Here is a 21127-nt window from a genome sequence, read left to right on the forward strand (position 1 = left end):
TGCCTCTGACTTGGAAAAAAAGTAGGCAAGAGTTGTGTGTGAAATCTGTCCATTGAAGCCGTGCACTGGTACACACCTAGACTTGTAAACCAGCACTGCTGTGTTCAAACGGGAACTAGAGGGTAGAACTGAAGATCCCTCTGACTGCACTCAAATACAGACAGGTTCTCAGATGGAGGAAAGAACAAGCACGTAGCAAGGGAAGGACACAAACAGGCATGTGGTTTCCATCACTGAAAAGGCTGAAATGTCCTAGCCCATGGAGTTGTTTATGCTGCAAAACTATGTACAGATAATGTTCTTTAGTGACATCAAAAAATCCAAAAGGGAGTCAAAGATCATCAGTTTTCAGGATAAAACGCTTAAAGATTTTTTCTTATTTTGGTAATAAAACACAAGTATTACCCATATGGCCAGAATTTTCATCTACTAGTTATATTTCTATCTTACATTTCTATCCCAGTAATGCAACATACAACATTGCTGATAGCAATGAAACAATAGTGTAGTATACTAACAAATCTACTAAGGTTTGTTCTGAGAAGGAAATCAAGGAAGGCTTTTTTGCATTTTTAATATATTACACTACTTAGATTTTTAGAAGAGAAAATAATTGCAAGCAATGAAACAAGAGTGTAGTATACAACAACACTACCAAGGTTTGTTCTGAGAAGGAAATCAAGGAAGGCTCTTTTTTGCATTTTTAATATATTCCATTACTTAGATTTTAGAAGAGGAAATGATTACAAGTATTAATGCTTATATAAGATCAAAAGTCAACAAATAAGCTTTTGTAGAAAAGTATTAAGATCGCTAATCATAAAAATATTTGCAAATTTAATTACAAATACATTTTAAAAGCAAAATCCTTAATTAAGTACATCAGGGTTGGTCAATATTGACAGAGTTCCTGTAAGAGGAAGCGAAGATAACACCCACTGCATCTGTGGGAACATCTAAACGCATAGAGTATATACACTTATTGATCAAACTATGTCAAACATATAAAGTGAAGAAGCAGTATATACAATTTTGAACCTACACAAAGGTTATAATGGAAGATCAAGTAAGAGTCTGCTAAAATGTTAAGATATTAAGTACTACTGATTTCATGCATTTGTTCTACAACTTGTCCTAAAATTTCGTCTACTACATCAATATCATAATTTACTTGCTGCAAGTCTAGATCAGGCATGATTGTAGCCAGAAGTTGTCCAACATTCACTCGAAGAGAGCGTAGTTTCAGGCTGTGAAGAAATAATTAGATATGATTAGATGCAGATGAAGTTTTATGTTCAAATACACAGTACTATATTTAACAAAGCTAGACTAATACTCTATACTAGAAAGGCTCTGTACATGACTTCCATAAACCAACAAAAAAATTATGCAGTTAAAGCTGCATTAAGATAATTTCAAAATCTGCCAGTTTTTCAAAGCTAGGACTCTCGAGTTTTAATTTTGAAGGTGTATATTCCCTTAGTTTCAAACAAATACTAAGGGCTAAACTAAATTCTGCCTTTCCCAAAACAGATCAGAAATATTTCTGAATGCTTTTATTTAAGTTAGCAAATAAGCACTGGCACAATCCTTTATCCCACAACACCTTTTTATTTCTCAAAACAATATTAAACCCCAGCATTTTTACACATTTAGAAGCACAAACTACTACCACCTATGGGAACAAAAGAAGAGAAAAAGAAGAGAGAAAGCGGCAAGAAAGTGCATATTTTAAAGCCTTTGGACAAAGCAAAGAGGAAATAAGGTAAGAGTTATAGCACAGGCAAAATGCTATGCCTCCTCTTTTTGCTTTCTTTCCTGGATCCCCTTGCTCTGTCCTCTTCCTGATCAAAATGCTTCCAAATCACCCATCCCTTCTCTTGAGCATTTCCTTCTACCACCAGTTCCTTTATCATCTCCAGCAGCCAGTCTTCACAGTGCCATCATATCCCAATAGGACTTGTGGTGGAAGCTACTTACAAGTCCTGCATGTATTTGCTAATTCTTTTAGGAAGCACAAGTCAGATGCTGTAAGAAGAAAATGAAATGCTGGCAGATAAAGGGGAGACTTAACCACAGAAAAAAATTAGATTGAAAGGGGTCTCTGGAAATCATCCAGTCCATTCTCCCCTTCCCTCCCCTCCCTCCCCCTCCAACGCACATTCACAGCAGGGCTAACTCAGATCAGGTTGCTTAGGACCTTCTTGTGTTTTGAAAATCTCCAAAGATGGAGACTCCACAATCTCCTTAGGTCCCTTTTTCAGGGTTTGACTATCCTAACTGTGAACACTTTTTTCGTTAATATTTAAACAGAATTGCCCTTGTTGCAGCTTGTGTCTATTGCCTCTCATCCTATCACGTTGTGCAGCAGAAGAGAGCAATAGGATTTCAAGGTAATCCATTCTTTGTAAGGCTATTTCCCTCAGCTTCCCCTTCTATATCAGATGCTCCAGGCCCCTACCCATCTTGGTGGCCCTTCAGTAGACTTGCTCCAATGTCAGTGTCATTCATATACCAGGAAGCCCCAAACTGGACACAATACTCCATGTTCGGTCTCACAATGCCCAACACTAGGGAAGAATCAATTCCCTTAAACTGCTGGCTGAACTCTTGCCAATATAGCCCAGTAGGCACTGGGTTCTCCCACCACAAGAGTGCTCTGCTAACTCACATTCAACTTTTAGTCCACCAGCATGACAGGCCATCTTCTTCCAAGCTGCTTTCCTATGAGTAGTCTCCAGCTTGTTCAACTGCATAGGGTATTTCCAACACAGGTACAGAACTTCACAGTTGCCTTTGTTGAATTTCCAGGAGGTTCCTTTCAGCCCATTTTTCCAATTTGTCAAGGTCCCTCAGCAGCAGCCCTACCTTCCAGAGTACCAATGGTTCCCTCCAATTTGATATCATCGTGAATTTACTGAGTTAATTTTTTTCCGTCATCTAGGCCACTAATGAATGCATTAATCATTACTGGCCTTGATATTGATCCACGAGCTCAGCAGTCTGGCCAATTTTATGACCTACCTTCTAGTCTACCTATCCAAACGGTACCTCACAAACTTCACTATCATGATATTATGGCAGTCCACGTTGAAAGCTTTGCTAAAATGAAGGTCCGCAGAGCTGGTCTTCTCATTGTAAAAGGCAATGAGGCTGCAAAGGCACAATTTGCCTTCAGTAAATCCATGCTGGTTGTTCCTAATCACCTTGACTATCATGGGGATGCAGGTGGCTTCCAGGTAGATTTGCTCCATGGTCTTCCCAGGGACTGAGCCTACACTGACCAGTCTGTAGTTCTGCCTGTCCTAAATGTGGGCATGACGACTGCCTTCTTCCAGGCATCAGGAATGTCGACTGCCACAACATTTTGGAGATATCATGGCAAGGCCAACTCTCCATCAATTGGCCAGCTCCCTCTAATGCATCTCATCTGGTCCCATGGACTCGTATATGTTGAATTTGCTTAAATGGTCCCTTAATTCAGTCACCTTTTATTACAGGTAATGTTTCACTCTCTAAGATCACCACTTGGCTCAGGGACAGCCACAGGGCAGACCTTACCAGTAAAAACCAAGGTAAAGAAGATACTGGGTACCTCAGTACTTTGTGCCTCATGCAGCTCATGTCCTTTGCTACTAAGCACCTGCCCCACTGAGCAGCAGGCCCACATTTTTCTTGGTTCTCCTGTTGTTGCTACTGTGCCTGCAGAAGCCCTTCTGGTTGCCCTTCACAGGCCCTGCCAGTTTTAACTCCAGCTGAGCTCTGGCTTTCAGTTCCATCCTACATGCCCAGGCAGTGTGCCTGCTGGACTGCTCATCCCTGCTTCCATCTGGTATGTGTGCTTTTGTGTGTTTGCTATTTCTATTAGCCGAGAGCTGCAAGCTCTCTATTTGTAAGTTTAAACCATCATTTAGTTCAAAGATACACTCTGGCCACAACCTAGTTCCATAGGATTGGTCTGCAGCAAGAAGTTCTTACAGAAAAGGTAAGTTTCAAAACCAAACCCAAACTCTTTTCAGTAGAATACTGTTGATCCAAGAAAGAAAAACAGAATATAAAAGTGAAGTTCATCTACACAGCGTAAGCTAATGGTCACCCTCTTTCCTGCCTCCTTTCTCTCTTCTTGTTCTGCAAGTCATGCCTAGAAATTATACAACATTTTTTATATGTTAAGAAGTGTCAATATGGCATTCTATTGTGCAATGGCCAACCCTGCTCACACAAATACCTATATCATAAAAAAAATTAATCACTTAATAAAAAATGTTACTGAGTTAGGAGTCACAAGAGGCAGTAGAAAAGAATTCCAAGCATCACATTTTATTATATGATTATCAGACATGACCTTCATCAAGATGTTTTGGATACAATCAGCCAGCCAAAATCTTGCTTGTACTATAGTCTAGAAAGAGCAAAATTGATACCTTTCTCCATCAGAAAAATTTACAGAGTCTTCTACATTACTGGTAGTAGAATCATTTGCACATGCTACTGCTTGTGGAATTGAAGCTTTTAACTGTGCAATTTCTGCTTTGAGTTCTTCACATTGACAGGCAATTTGATTTTTCTCCACTTCTAGTAGTTCATTCTGGCAAGTAAATAAAAATAATTTTATATATCAAATAAAATTGTAGTGGATTAAAATAAAGACAACTTATACAAATTCAAATAATTTAACTGTTGACAGCTTTTAATTAACTTTTCAGTAAGATTAAGATATGACAGCCTAGACAAACTGCTTTAAAATAGCCAGCTGTCAGCTGAACCACTGTATGTGTGCTCCCTCTAAGCCTGCTTAGTCTCTCTTGTCTTGCAGTCAGAGCCACTTGGAGCCCTGCAGTCTCTCTCAAGTTTGCTTATTTCTATCTATGGAAGCAAAACCCCAGAAGCTCCTAGGCTCATTTAGTATTTCTTCCCTCTTTTAGGTGGCTTGATTAGTTAGTGGACTGAACTATACAACACGTTTTGTACTAGAACTGGTACGAAACACCCATTAAAAAAATAATTTAATTGTTAACTTGAAGGATATCACTGTTTTAACAAACATACCTCACTTTTATATCTGTCTCTCTCAATGCTGCACTTGTCCAGTTGCCTGAAAACATCATCCAGTTGCACAGCAATTTCATCTACTTCACTCTTATTTTCACCATCAGCACACTTGCTGCATTCAGTTTTTAAGTTCTGCAGGGTACTGCATTGTTCCTTTAGTTTTGCTATTTCTTCTAAGGCCTGTTCATAGAGAATGGTCACTTCTGCCAAACTTCTTTCATGAACGTTTTCTTCTTCAAATGAAGAAATTGTCTCAGTTGACTGATGGCACATTTCTTTTTTTACATACTTATTATTCATTTCTAAAATCCTCTGTTCCAGTGTTTCTACTTGTTTGGTTAATACTTCACATTTGTTTTGGTACATTTCTTTTTCTTTGTTTAATAATTGCAGCTGATTTTTCAGTTCATTTCCAAGATCTACAGATGTCTCAGAAACACCATTAACATTGTGCTGTTTAGTTTCCACCTCTGCCCTGGGAACTTGAATATCGGTGTCATTTTCCACCTCTTCCTTTTTAACAACCAAGCTTGGGTGCTCTGTCTGTGTCGCTGAGGTCAACTGTTCACTTTTTGATTCTGAAGTGGCTGCACTGCAAGGTTCTCCCACATCACAGTTTTCTTTCTGCTTCTCCTCTTGATCCAAATTAATACATTCAGTTTTTACTACAGGAATATCAGAATCTGCTGAAGGCTTTGGAGTACTGCTCTCCTCTAAAATGATGACATCTTCATCATCATCATCATCATGGTTGTTGAATGTTTTGTCATTTAATCGAGGTGTCTTTAAAGACACAGGTGTCACGCAACTAGGTGTCTTCCGTTTAAGACTGAGAAGCAAAATATTAAACTGATTATTGTATTGCTCAAGTACTGCAAAGTCATTTGTTTCAAACTATGTTTAGTGTTTCTATAAGCACTATTAAAAACTACCACTCAATAATTAGAAAGGGATGTCTCCCTGCATCGTGTTTTAAGATGCGTAGCCAGAGTAAATACCTCTCCTGTAAAAACAAGTGGTTGACATCCACACACTAAATTATTACCTTCACACATTGTTTTGAAACAGACTCAGTCTTTGCAGAAACACCACCCCCTGCACCCGTTCCTTAACCAACAGAGGTTAAAGAAAACATACTGTGGAGTGTGGTTAACACAATACAGTCTTTTCCTAAACAGACAAACCACTAAGTAATTTTCCTTGCCAGCGCACAGTATTTTTTGCTGCGTTCACTTTTGTACTTCACAAGGTTTCTAGGTACTTTTAATCAACCTGCTGTTTCCTACACTCCCAGAAGCGACATATGAATGTTGGCAGCTATCACCTGAAGATGGGACTACACCTAACACCATCATTTTCATTACTAAGTTATTAATTTTAGAAATAAATAGGAATCTATTTTGTACAGGTTCACCAACCTGTTATCAGAATCAGAATGAGGTGAAGATACTGATCTATTTAAAATAAGCAGAGGTCTTTTGACAGAAGCATTTGATGTTTCTGGTAAAAGTGATCTTGGAACAGCTTCCTTTCCACTCACAGCTGAGAATGTTTTGAAGTCTTTACTTGAGGAAACAGGTGTTGTTTTTAAAAACATTTCATTATTGATCTGTAAGATAGTATTAGTTAAGAATGAAAAGAAACAGACATTAGCAGATTCTTCAGAATGCGTTTAAGCAGCTCTCCTAACTATCTGCCAACACCTAAAATTCTGACCGACATTTCTTATGTACGCTCCAAGGATCTCCTTGAACCTGGGCTCAGTATTTTGCAATAAGAAAGGTTAACTAGACTCCACATTGCAAACCCCAGTTTTCTTAACTTAATGATCGCACAACCCCTCCCCCCAAACTCTACTGATGCATGTGAAGTGTTTCCTTCATGTTGGTTTAAGACATAAAACGTATCAAAAAGCAGCAAGTTCTATATCATAATTACAGACTTCCGGCAGATTTCTCAGAGGACTTTGAATGCTGTACACCAGCTGCATGCTCCTCTCTGTGCACAGATTTATTGCTGTCAGAAAGCAGCTTTCTGATCTTACAAGTCTTTCTCTAGATACAGCTATTTTAAAATATCGTGTAGAATCTCAGGCAAGAGCTTTTCCCAAGCTGTATCTGTCTGAAGTCTGACCATCATACACAAAGTATGGGACAGCCATCTCTGTTAAAGCTGCTCATAATTAATTCAGTTTGTCTACAATGAACAATACTTTACTTTTAGAAATTACTTTTGTACTTGGATAAAAATAATGGCAGAAAAATTAATACAATGAAGCGTATAGGTCAAAATAGCACATGCAAAATCTCTTCTCCAGAAATGGAGTGATCTTAGCTTAACACTTTACTTTGAAAGCAACTTCAGCTAAGTCACACTTCAGAAATTTGATTCTGAGTTACAATCTATACATTCTCATCATTCAACCATGTTGATTTGCATCTACATTCAATTTGAATTTGAGTGCCTCCTTGCAAAAGTGCAGCTACTACAAGTCTGTCCATCCCCACCCCGCCACCCCAGTTTTAAGGGCATCTTTACTTTCATATCCTCATCACATCTCTCTACAACAAATCCACTTTCAATAATTAGATACCATGCCACAAAACCAGGTATGAGTGACTGACATATTTTCTAGTACTATTTTGTGAGAGAGCTTTGCCCCTCTCAAACCCTTTCTTAAGTACTACATAGAAAGCAATGATGTAATTTCCATTATCGAACAGCAAAGACAGGGGATTTTCAGTTTACTAATAGTGAGCATACCCTGAACAGCCATCAAAACATAACAGAATGTTGAATCAGTCAGTTGGCCACTAGCTAAAGCAAACTCTAACTCAAAGTCTAGCCTATTCAATCAAACTGCATAGTATTGTTGCCAGCAAGAACAACTCTGCTACCAAAGTCAGTTTCCCATCAACTTCAAGAGTTACCTGGTGGCTGTACTCTAGTCGCTTCTTCAGTTTTTCCTTGTCTCTGCACACCAGCAAGGAAAAAGAAAATTAAGAGCTTAGATTCAAAATGTTAATTCATTATAAAACCAAACCAACCTCAAAATCTAAAAGCAAACATAATACTCCGTATCTAGGCTAGACACAATAAAGTTCTAATGAACATATTCTGGTTTATTGAATGAAAATTTTCTGCATGAACTTAGAAGCTTAACTTCAAACAAGCTCTCTCTCAGATTCGGATGTATTTTAAAAAATTGAAAAAACCCACAAAACTCACTTTTCTAGAATGCTAGCCAGTGTTAGTTAAAATTACCCAAGTAATTTTTTTTCCCCATACACTTTAGCTAAGAATCCTCTTATCCTTAAATAAATGTATTGAAGTATTCAGCTGCTTCAACGTGGACCTCGAAAATAATAGTTACCTAGACAACGTCTCCTAACAGCCCAGTAGCTTGCTTCGCTAACATCTTAAACTATCCTCATACTGCTTACTACTATGAAACAATGCCCCTCTGAGAGCTCTACTTGAACGCCAATTGCTACATTGCTCTCCTTAGTAGTTATTAAATGAGAGAGGCCCCTTTCATTATGACTTTCCTAATTTTGATTTAGGAAGGCAAACAGGTATTAAGTCAGAGAGAAATTTGAATGTAATGCCAACATGCTAATACCAGAGAAAAGAACAGTGCTATTCATCTATTCACGGCTATGATCGAGACTTGAATTCAGGGCACAATTTTCTGGCTAGATATATTCCCAGAAGAGTTACAATTACACCACAGGTGAGAGAAAAGGGCATTTAGTTTTTCACATTCATTTTCTAGTGCTGAGATACTTGTAAGAAAGTCTCTAGTACTCACTTTTTCTTGTAAGTTTTCTCATATGTAGGGTGTATTAATTCATCGTCTTCTGGTTCTTCTGGTACGCTACAATTCCTGAGTTAAGGAGGTGGGGAGGGAGGCAGAAAAAAAGTGACAGAAAGAGCTTAACATCCATGCTTGTAACAGGTGATAATTGTAACAGGTGATAAAATAAGAACTAAAAGCAGTATTTAGATATTCATCGAAATCTAATTTTACCGGAATTGTGGGTCAGGGTTCAGTGTGCAGTACCACTTGTCTGGCAAGTGCTCTATTCCATCTGGCAGCTTCCGCCATTTCAGACATGCATCACATTGTACCCATGTCTGATCAGGCTGTTTTCTGTAATGGAAAAAATATCAGAACTTTTACATGAGAAGTTCATTTTCATGACTGTGTGTAAAACAGTAATAACAGTATGTAAAATTCTTCTATTTAGAAGTGGTACTCACTGTATCTCCTCAACTGGCAAAGCTAATGGATATTCTTCATTTTTCTTCGTTTTCATTTCATTCCAGTAATCATTAAGCTTTTCTCCTAATGCTGCTATTGTAAGTCTAAAAAGAAACATTTTTAAAAGACCATCTTAAATAATCAAATCCTAGCACAGAAAGAGCCTTTATAAGCTATAGTGAAAGAATAAATGCATGAACCAGTCTAATATTTCTATTAGTACAACAGTAAGCTTTTTGCTTTTAGAAAACTCTAGAAATTAGGAACTGTGTGAAGTCATGTTTGTCTGCAAAAAAACTACTGGAAATGTGAACTGGAGCACAAAGCCTGAAATCAAGAGCGCTCAATTCAGAAGCGCCGTGAATGTACAGTGCAAACCCTGAAGCTACCTCACCAGTTCAACCTCAATCATAGAAGAAACAAGTACAAAACCACCTCTGTCAATCCAGTACATAGCTGTGTATTTGGCTGATGTTTCTGTACATCCGTTAACTGCAGGTTCATGACTACTCTAAGTTGACGTACAACAATACCACATGGAGACTGCAGATGTGTGATCACTTTAATGTAGAATAAAGTCTACATGCTGTTAAAAGGAGCAGGCCAGTCCTACCCTGGAGGTTAATTTTTAGCTGGATTAGTTTCCTGATCAGGGCTCATTGTGCAGCTCAATGACTGCTAGAGCTGGCACACACAGGAGGGAGTGGTGCGGAACAACAAGCCCCACAGGTGAAGTAGAGGTAAGACTGTCATCTCATCAGCATGCTGAATTTACACCAGAGTAAAGTGGCTGGGTAACGAAAGCCTGAAAGTCAGTCCCTCCCTGCCTGGCTTATTCCAACATCTACACCACCCTGTCCCTTCAACTAACACAAATGTTTGTGCAGTGAAGTAGTCTGACCTCGAGAGTTTCGATCTAGATCACCTCTGAACCCAAGTCATGAATTTCTGTACCAAAAAAAAGGAAGTACCACAAGGGCAGAAATGAGCAGCAATGCATGGATGGGACCACACCTCTCTTCTGGAGAGGGAAGAAAGGCAGGTCAGCTTACACTGATCATGCAATTACAGCATCAGTTTTATGTTTCTGGTTTGGGCTGGAAAGTTACCTTTTGAAAACCTGAAGCACTCTTTGCAGAAAAACCTTCATAAAAGATCTTTCCAATGTAGTATCTCTATGCCCACATTACAAGAGTTTTTAAAAAAAGAAACAAGTAAAAAGCATCCAATGCTCACTGTGCCAGCTTGTGGGAACAGTGCAAACCTTGGTCACCACAAACGACTATCCTATGGCATTCCTAATTCCTCCCCCTCTGCCAAGGGAACTGTTAGTGCCACCGCACAGGAAATAGTTCAGAGAACATCTGTTTTGAAAAAACTAACACAAGAGCTATTTTCCAGTTAGACTGATTCCCTGATCGGCTTTACCATGTGTTCTCATTAATGGCTCTGCTAGCACAATGGTGGTAGAAACACAGGAACTGCTTAAAGCTGGCAGTATCACTGCAAAGAGCAGCACAAACCGTGGATACCATTTAAAGACACAGACAGATTGAACTGTAGTGGCTGTAGCAGCTATCAGGCTTGCTACTCCTCCTCCAGAGGGCTGCTGTTTCAACAGCAAGAATGACCAGATTTATCTTGCTATAGTCCCTCAACTGCTGCAATTAACAGCTCCGTTTACTACAGCACTCTGGTGTGGTTTCTGGGTTATCTTTATATGCAGAGCTGAGTATAAATCAGCAATTCAGGAAAGGTGTTGTGGACAGTTCAGGTTGCCAGTGAAAGCTGAACCACAACTGGCTGAACGGCAAAACATGCAGCTTGAAAAAGGTAATGACTTCTCCCAAAGTTTACCCCACCTATGTTTGCAAGTCAATACCCTGAATTTCTAAGTACACTTTGAAAGCAAGTGTTAGGGCACATAGAAGGAAAGTGCGTGCTCCTTTAAGGGCATATAGTCAAAGGAGACATAAACAAAAACATACAGAGACAAACCTGACTGACAAGGGAGGTAGTGATAAGAACAAACCTGGTCAGTCACACTAACTGGTAAGGATAGGCGAAGTGTGAGAATGTTTATTTTTTCAGTTGGGAGGATGAGGAAAGGGAAGGAGACAAACACGGAGGCATAGAACCTGACCAATTAGCATTAACAAAGACAACCAGAAACAAACCTGGTCATTCACACTTATTGACGGGCTATCAAGAAACTGCAGGCAAACAGGGATTTTGCAACTGATAAGGATGCAAATCTGAGGGTCCAGGACCTTTGGAGGGGGTCAGCGGAACTACACCAACTGATGAGGCAATGGGCATGGGGAAGGGGCAACAGGGAGGAACAAAGAGGCGGGTAGATAGAAAAGGGTATAAAAGGAGCTGGTTGCATGTAAACCAGGTTCAGTCAGTACTATTGTCTGGCTGAGCCCTGTGCCTGATCACTGGAGTCTGTCCTATCTTCTTATTTAATGTTCTCTTAAATCTCTACATAATCTCATTCTCTATCCCATGTGTACGTGTACGGCAAGGACTAAGTGCCAGCTACTGGTGAGAGCTCTTTGTATGTGAGTGGATTTGGTGCCAGCTCCTGGAGTCAAGACCGGGTGTGTGGTGTCAGCTACTGGAGGTCTCAGCTGCCACTCACTGAGGGAGGAACGGTGTGTCCCCCAAAAACCAGCTCCTGGGGTGGACCAGCATGAGTGAGGGGCTCGGCGCTGGCAGCTGGAGCAGGACTGTGGGTCACAGCCCGCATGCCTGCTGCTGGTGGGGGGACGAGTGTCTGCATCTTCCCCAGTCCCAGTGTCCTGCTGTGCACGGAGTGTGCATGTGTATTTGCTAGCAAACCCCAAACTGGACTCAGCAGTGAACAGGAGGCCCCAAGTCTGGGCAGGGGTATCAGGCAGGCAAGGGTTCGTGCTGGTATACCCAGGGGGACCTGCGAATATGGAGTGTCTGTGGTACAAGTGTGAGTGCACACATTTGCTAGTGAACATCAAAGTGCACTAGCCAGCGCGCAGGGGACCTGTGAAGCAGGCAAGAGGGCCTGGGATCCAGGCAGGGGTACCAGGACGACAGAGGGGCCATACCAGTACTCAGAGGATCCACAAATGTGCGTGTGCTTGTGAACCCAGAGTGTCACGTGTGTGCCTTCACTATTGAGCTTCTATCTCTATCACCCGAAGTGCAGGAAGGGGACTTGGCTGTCCATGTTTTATGCGAGTCCTGTATGCAGGTGCACCTTGTCTGTGGCAATCTGTGTAACCAGCCATGCGTGTGTATGTCTGGGACACGCGCTCAGCTTTGCCACCGGTTGAACCTGCAAACAGGAACGTGGCAGTCATGTCCCTCCAGCCTGGGCTCCAGTGGCTGGGCAGGAGGGAGTCCTGGGACACAACTGCTGGAGGAGGTAGCCGCTCCTAATACCCCTTAACACGAAGCAGCACAGAAAACAGAAAACAGCCTTGTCATCATGAAAGGAAAGAAAGTAATACAAAGCGGAACGATTCTCAAGGTTTGTATTCAGGACATTTTCCCTGGACAGTCTTTACACCTCAGCCTGAGAACTGTTTAGGTAACTCATCCTCTCTAGCCCTTCCTCCCCACATGCCTCCTTCCGCAATGCCAGCACAACTGATTCACAGCAGAGCACTGTAAACAGACTAGGAAATTCACCTGGCTTAAAAACAATTATCATCTCTGAAAATTTTAAGCCAGACTAGATTCCCAATCTGGTTCACAGTTTAACTAGAGGAAATATCACACTAGATACTGACTGATGGGATGGATGCAGGTATGTGAAAAAGTGGCAATCCTGAGTTAGAAATAAAAACTAAAACAAAGCAATGTCCCAAATCACTGCTGCCTTCAGGATGTCAGGCATTTTAAATGCTCTATCAGGTAGCAGAGGATTTGAGGGCATTCAAGTCCACTCTTAGGAAAGAAATTGAAAAGAATGGCTCAAAAATATCCAACAAAGCTTTTCCAAAAAAAGACTAAACAAAAATTATTAAAAAAGTTAATAGTGTGGGATTAATGTATCACAATTTTAGTCATGTACCATACAAATATCCACATCTCAGTGAATTATTCTGTGCTTATTTTATAATCAGTGAGGGGCAGAATTGCAACCAACCACTTTTAGGGCACTTGCTTTAAAATGATGTATATGATACTCTAGACTTCACTGACTGCACAACAAATGCAGTATGACCAGTGTAGATGTAAACTTCCCACCCCTACTGTTCAGAACAGTTAAGCAGTTTAATGATGGAACATAAGCTTTTATTCTTACTACTTAGACAAGAAGCTGCCTTTATCATCAAGTATTTCACAGTGAACAGCACTATTCAATAGAAAGTCTACATAAAAATATACATTTACCTGTATTCATTTGTGTAGTCAAAATCTTGTTTGTTATGAGTTGGTTTTAGGAAGTTGCATTCAATAATCCCAACTACACCAACACCCATGTTGTTTGCCTGTAAGAAATTAAGATCTATCACGAAAAACAACATATATTCTATGCTAATATTGCAAGAGTTTGCCAGAGGTAATTATAAGCTATATACACTAAGTAAAAACAACTTTCTGGCTTACGACTCCTCTGCAAAAAGAAACTCTCAACACAAGCCCCCTATATAAAAAACCAATCCTGTTCCACCCCTCTTTTTGTCCTGAAAGATATGCTCAGGCTTATATTTTGTATATCAAGCTTAGTTTCAAAAACAAACATTAAAACAACTGCATACAATTTAATACAATTTTTAACTGCTGCACAAACTAAAAAAAGGTGGTTTTATAAAAGGTACATCAATATCCTAGTTTCTATCTGTATTTTTTTTTAAATCAGTTTGAGTGAAAATGATTTCTAAAGGTGTTAAATTATTTTTGAGTTTTAATTTCTTACCTTTAACTGACATCCAACTCTTTCATAAGCTTTGATGAGTCTGTTTTTATGGTACATCATTATTCCATAATGATCTTTGTTTCTGCAGTTAAATCCAAAAGTGATTCTTACTGTTTTAGCCTTTTACCAAATATTAAGGAAAAATCTGGTTAATCTCATGTAACACAAAAATATAGTTACTCTGAGCATTCATTCTAAACTGGGTCCTGGAACTTTCTTTTTTTATATTGAGATAATTCCTTCAGCATGTCTTTACCAAAAAAAAAAAAAAAAAAAAAAAAAAAAAAAAAAAATCATATAACTGCAACATACCCAGCAGAATCCAGACAGCTTACATAAAAAGTCACATCATCAAATTCAGCGTGCAATGATGTAAATATTAGCAAAGGATACATTCAAAAATTTTGGCCTATATATATCGTGTTCAATGAAGGCAAGGCTTTTGGAAACCAGCTGTGTTTTCACTTTTTGTCCTCGCAAAATGATCTGCATTGTTGGCTTCAGATACAAAATACTGCAATAAGCCTACAAAACAGATAGCAACTCCTGTTATTAAAAAACCCCCAAAACCTCAAGATATGAATATTTTACAATACACATTATGCTTAGGAAGATAAGCTCAAGTTTTAATTAAATTTTATGAAATGTGGTTTTTTCCCACTTGAATCCAGAAAAATGGGAAATGCAAGTGTGCATAATAAGCATACATATATGACAAATTAAATGAATAGCAATTGAAGGACAACTTTTATGAATATGACAAGTTAATCAGGTGTCAGAAGATGCAGTTTTACCACTAAAAGATCTCTCAATCAAACACACAAGCCTCTCTTTTCTTATCCCCTACTGAGAGCTTAAAAATTCTACTACAAACTTTAAAATAACAAACAAAAGCAAGTGTGTTAACTTTGTTCCAAATGACTGCATATTATCATAGCTTGGTAACAGCTATGCAATCTTCTTATAAACATGTATATCTATGAACTTTAATTTGCCTATCATTTATCATAATATTCACAACTTCTAATAATTGAAGTGGATATAGGAATTCAGTGAGTCTTAGAATAATTGAAGGTTTTAGTTCAACTGGAATAATACTTCTGAATATTATCCACAAAAAGTGCCCGAACACCTAGCAATTCCAGATGCACTTTCTTACAAAGAGAAGCTTTCAAAGCTTATGAATCAATAGTGGAGACAATGGTCGTATGAATTAGCCCACAGAAAAGCCTTGTCCCTGTCTGCATGCACATATTCAAACAACGGAGCTGCTTCCCAATTCCTCTACCTCTTTTTGAAACCTAGAAATGACACTTTGCCAACCAAAACCTATCTGTTTTAAAAGATCCACGTGGGCATAGCATCAGTACTATATGCATGTATACCTGCACTACAATGGAATGCTTACTCTGCTGACAACCACACACACCCCTATTTAATTTCTGAAGCTACTGATTGCATTTCCTTCTTGCTCCTTAGCGGATAATGATGGCTACATTTAACAGCAAAAGTTATTTGCCAGACTACATAAACCCGAGTAATTTTTTTCTAAATAAACAGCAAATGTTTACACAAGTTCACAAATACATTCCACCTTCAATTTTCAAAATTCATGTTGACACATTGCCCTAACATTTAAATTCTGACATTCGTCCTCCCCCCCCAATCAACACTTCTGTAGTACAGTACATTATATTAAAACAAAAACATATACCCTCCAGCTTCCAAAAATAAACAAACAGATAAATTTTAAAAAATTCTATACATACTCGCAATGAGTAGTCACTTTCTGGAACAATCTGGTCCAGTCTCTCTTGTTTCTTGTATCCTCTTTTGCCTGTTTCATCTAAGTCTTCTGGAATTCTGATGTCATATTTATCCTTGTCAAAGTCAAACTCTGTTTTTTCATTTTTATCTCTAAGAAATAAGATTAAAAAAATATACTAATTATGGAAAAAAGGCAACACAAGATAAGACATTGTGGTGCACCCAGCAGGTATCACAAAGATGCAAAAGAAAGGGAATTCCTTTGAGCCACGGTAGTTTTCTTCACAGATTTGCTAAAATTCACGTAACCAAAGTTCACAAGTTCCTTTCTGATATCCAAGGAATACAAGAGAAGTGATAGCAAGTGAGCTATTCATCAATTCTAACTTAATTCTAAACAGGTCACACTTCAAAAATAAAAGCCATCAGTATTAGCTTTAAATTCTGGATGGACCAAGACACACACATTCCTTCTAAATGCAAAATTTCTGAACACTACAATTGCCTTCCTAGGTTTTTTAATGCTGCAAAAAATGACACTCACTGCAGCTTTCCAACTCAATAATTATCACAATTTCTTATTGCACCACTCACCAGATGTATATGCTATATTTAGTTGCAGATGTATATGCTATACTTAGTTGCAGATGTATACATGCAGTATACTGGCAGTACCTTTGCACAACATAGAGATATATCACAGTTGGCACAAATATTCCAGAAATAACATCTTTTAATACTGAAACAGCCTTTTTTTTTTTTTTTAAGTAGACTCGATTACAACATATTAGAAACAACATGAACCCCCCCAAGTGTTCTTTCCCACAACTTCCCAAAATTCAGAACATGAAAGTTATCCTGCCCAGTCAGCTGAGTTCACTGTATTTTCTTTTGCTCAAGCAGTAAGTGATGCACATTCCTAAAAACGTTCATACCTAAAAAGAAATGAAAGCCTACCTGGGCAATGCAGATTAGTTTCTGAAGTATAAAGGAGGTGAAGTTTTTCTTAGGGAGCAGGTGCCAAGGGCAAACAACCAGAATTAGTAATAAATTTGTTACCTCCAGCTTTCTTGTATTAAAATCTCCTAAGCAAAAAGTGATTCAGGGCTCTAATACTCGCAAGAAATTAATGAAATAAAAAAACCCCAAACTTTTCACCTGCTATAATTGACTGAGATGATCTTTATCCTGTAACATTTAATCTATACTCATCCAGGTGTGGTTTCCTGCCCCTCTCCCCCCCACCCCCTTTTTCTGATGGGCAACAATACAAATAAGAAACTGAAAAACAAGCTAGTTTCTTGCCAAATCCACAGGACTGAAACAGTTCAAAATTGCTTCCTATGGATACCTTGTTATTTCAAGTATTTAAAACTGCAGTAAGCTAAACACTTAAGAACATAGTATAAGACATCTTCCCAACCAACTGGTGCCATCACAGTTAAAGGCATGTTAAGCTTTTCTGGACAGACCATCAGACAGGTTCCCTGCTAATAAGGCAGCAGCAAAGATGGGAAGGAAAGGGAAAGACAGGAAGTGATGACACCCAGCTGCCACTGCTACAGCAACAGCTGTTTCAAAAAAAAAAAAAAAAAAATCATCAAGCAAGTCAAAGCTAGAAAAGGCTGGAAATCTGTACTGCCATGAACAATCCCAGAGGCATTAAGATAAATAAGATAAATACACACAACTGTATTTATATACTTGGATTTCTATTTATTTTATGATAAACAGTTAAGATGTTTAGAAAGGTCTAGATCCCTCTAGAAGGATACTGCTGACTCCAAACTTAAAAAGCCAGTAATACTTGCCTGTACATAAAAATATTTTCTGTTTGAATTTTTGCATTCATAATTTCATAGGTCTGAAATAACAGATTTATAACTTCTCTATTTCAGTCTTCCTTCTGGCAAAAGCAACAGTACCTTATCAAAGGAAAATATTAAGTCCTTTACATTCTCCTTCCTTTTGCTTCGTTACTTGAGATATTAGCAACAGTTCTTATGCAACATTACAGCCCTTGAATCATGCAAGTTTGAGTCTAGTTGCCCAGTTACAGCTACCTGCCCACAGTCTTTTGGAATTATTTACAAAAAAGCCTTGTATGTTTGCATACACTGAAAGATAACATAAACTAAATGAGAGATATAAGAGACTGGACTTCATCTTACCTTCTAAGATTCCAAATGATAATTCTTGTTCCTTTTTTCCCTATTATAGCATCTAGCTCTGCCAGTAATTTCTCCTCAGTAGAAAATAAAGAATGTGTTAAGATGGCCTTCAGGCTGTTTTTGGATTCTGTTGGATCACTTATCTGTCGTAAGCATTATGTTAAGGAGAGTAACTTCGAATGAAGTAAGCTTTCAGAAGATGAGGAAACTTCTGCAACAGTATCCTGTACTCATTTCACAGGTATCTCATTCCACATCTCAGAGTTCCTAGAAATTTAAAGCCTTTAACAAATTATAGCCTTCCTTGCATCTTACAATTTATTGAGGGTATCTATAAGAATAGACAAGGAGATTTCCTTTACTGATATTATCATCCAAATTTTGCATGTACCCACAACTTTTCATTCAGAAATTCTTGAAAGGATATGTTGGTTGTTGAATGTCACTATAGGAACCATGACATGTTCTGCTTTTGTGACTTCAAGGAAAGTCTGAGATAACAGGCCCACACTCATGGTATCTCCATTCTTGGTGAAGACTATTGCATCTTTTCCCAGGCGCATGGACCCCGATTTAAACCCATTTCCATACAGTCCCACTGGAACACGACCATTCATTACAGATTTCTCACTGAAGCCGAAGCTGAAACACATGAAAACATTAGAAGAGTGAGAGCCCTATAAAACTTGAAAACCAAAAAGACGAATGCAAGACTTCCCAAATTAGACTTAAACACAAAGAGTTAGTCTCTTGTTTTAGAGATCAGGGACTACTGTACAATTAAACAATGTACAGCTAAGCAAATCCTGAAAGTTACCCGTATAACATTGCTAAAACCACACTGCAAGAATTCAGGAAAATTTACTTTCATCTTTAAGTATGGAAAAGAAATAACATCTGTCTGGAATTATGTAATAAACTTTCTTATGGGATTCTAATAGTTATCCTGTTGCTTCACAATAAATACTAAGAAAAGCCCCTAAAGCTTTTTTTTCCCCCCTCCACTTGCTTGAAAATGTGTGATCGACAAGTTTTCCATTAGTAACTACACATTACATTTAAAATAAAACAGGTAACTGTACATGGAATTTAGCAAGCAGCTATTAATTACGGTATCTAACAGAAAAAGAAGAATAACAGTTTGAATTCAAGCTTGCTCAAGTTTAAACCCTGAGATTTATCTGCAGGCAGAGCGATATTTCAGGCTAAAAGAGCAACTGAACAGCAACCTCTTTGCTAACTGTCGAAACAAAAGTTGAAGAAAGATGAGTTCAAACCCTACAGAGCATTTAAAGATAAACAGACGAACCACATCGATATAATTACCATTCCCTTAAGTTTTCCACACTACCTTCTATTTTCAGTACTCTAAAGGGTTTGAACTGAATCTCTCTTTTTCTCTTGCTTGCAAATGTAAACTAAAGCACTCTTGAATAAAAAAAAAGAAAATTAAATTCCCCTTAGCTCCACTAAAGGGCACTACAGAGAGTTCACACAGCGCAACCACTGCACAGAAAGTTAAATGGGAAGGTTGACAGAAAGGGTAAAAGGAAATTACGAGATAAAAATACACCTACAAAGTTGTGTGAAAGTTTTGCTAGCATCTGTCTATTCTAGAGTCTCACTTGGATAATTGCTCACCTTCAGAAAAGTTAAGTTTATGAACAAAATTAGTCAATTACCTATGAGAAAAAGGAATAAGCTGAGTAATAACAGAACTAGAAGCTGGAATTTTTACAAGAAAAAAATTGCAAAAGAGGTTATCCACCTTAGCATTTTGTGCAGCTTCTCTGAGTTCATACCATTTCCATTATCAGTGAACGTCAAGCATATATTGTCGTTTATCACGGTTTTGTCTATCCATATCTGTTTAGCGCTCACATCTGGATCATAAGCATTATCTGAAGAGAAAGAAAGCAAACAAGGGTGGGATACTAAAAAGCAAAAATTAAACAGTTTAAGTGTGAACATATTTTAAAGTGTTTAATTCCAGTGAAGATGTCAGATAGCAACTCTTCCAAAGTTACTTAAATTCACACGCAGCACGCAACAGAGCTTTATCTAGCAGGAATACATATATAATCAATCTGCCAAGTGTTAGTCTTGCAATACTGCCAAACAGCTATGTGGAATAGCTGTCCCCAACTTTATTACGATGCTACGCTTGCAGATATATTTATTTGGTGAATATGGCAGCTTAATGTAGTTCCCTAATGACCCTGAAGAGTCACATGCTAAACTAAGAGCTCTAAAATTGCCATCATTTTTCAGTTCCACAGTTAGGTATGTGATATAGTTGCAGAAATTTTGTGCTGGCACAGATATAAATTTCTCAGCTAAGACACTGAATATTAGTCAACTTTTACACAGAAGCACGAAGCCATAGTTTTTAATAAAGTAAATGTTATGCTAAAACCTACATCTCCTGAAACACTGTCTTCTTTACAGATGATAACAATAAATCAAAACATTACAATGAAACAGCTGCATCAAAACCTGGCAAACCTTGCCTGAAAACAACACAAAATTTCCCAGCTGTTACAGATGACAGCAATATCTAGGCAAAAATGTAGGTGAAGATGAGTGGCTCAGACACGAGAATAGAAAATGAAACCAAGACAACTTTCTTCTTTTGTTTCCTGCCTCCCAAGCAGCTGTCGCAATATGTACTTTCTTCCAGCCATACAAACACCTCTTGTGACTGGCTCTCAGGAGGCTAGGTTATTGTTCGCAATGCAGACAATAGTGCATCACTAACATAGACATGGCTGCAACACCTTACCTGCTGCGGGCCTTTTAACTGGGAAATCAGATTTCAAATACTATCACAACTTCAGATAATCAAATTTGAGATGCTAAAAAAAGCAAGCAAAAACCTGAAGCCCAACTCCCCACTTCCCAGGTAGTTCTGTGACATCTAGAATTTTGACTCCACAGGTGCAGGAGATCTATGTGAAAAAATTATTG

At 38.4% G+C, this 21127-nt stretch overlaps 1 protein-coding gene across 2 annotated transcripts in view; it reads right to left on the bottom strand.

Moving 5' to 3' along the window:
* MORC3 (MORC family CW-type zinc finger 3) overlaps positions 1-21127 on the bottom strand; it is a 29265-nt gene continuing 8138 nt past the window's right edge. The window contains exons 3-17 of one of the 2 annotated variants that reach the window (XM_082303811.1): positions 19929-20061; positions 18588-18802; positions 18161-18308; positions 15992-16139; positions 14616-14747; positions 14223-14342; positions 13697-13794; positions 9316-9420; positions 9083-9205; positions 8864-8938; positions 7983-8025; positions 6471-6661; positions 5050-5881; positions 4425-4588; positions 1-1247 (exon numbers count right to left, since the gene is read on the bottom strand). In XM_082303811.1, coding sequence (XP_082159937.1) covers positions 1094-1247; positions 4425-4588; positions 5050-5881; positions 6471-6661; positions 7983-8025; positions 8864-8938; positions 9083-9205; positions 9316-9420; positions 13697-13794; positions 14223-14342; positions 14616-14747; positions 15992-16139; positions 18161-18308; positions 18588-18802; positions 19929-20061 — 2681 coding nt within the window. In that variant the 3' untranslated portion in view covers positions 1-1093. Of the gene's footprint in view, positions 1248-4424; positions 4589-5049; positions 5882-6470; positions 6662-7982; positions 8026-8863; positions 8939-9082; positions 9206-9315; positions 9421-13696; positions 13795-14222; positions 14343-14615; positions 14748-15991; positions 16140-18160; positions 18309-18587; positions 18803-19928; positions 20062-21127 lie in introns of those variants that run through there. The other variant, XM_082303812.1, reaches the window with a different exon arrangement.

This window comes from Platalea leucorodia (genome assembly GCF_965183815.1).
Source record: "Platalea leucorodia genome assembly, chromosome: 2".
Classification (NCBI taxonomy): domain Eukaryota; kingdom Metazoa; phylum Chordata; class Aves; order Pelecaniformes; family Threskiornithidae; genus Platalea; species Platalea leucorodia.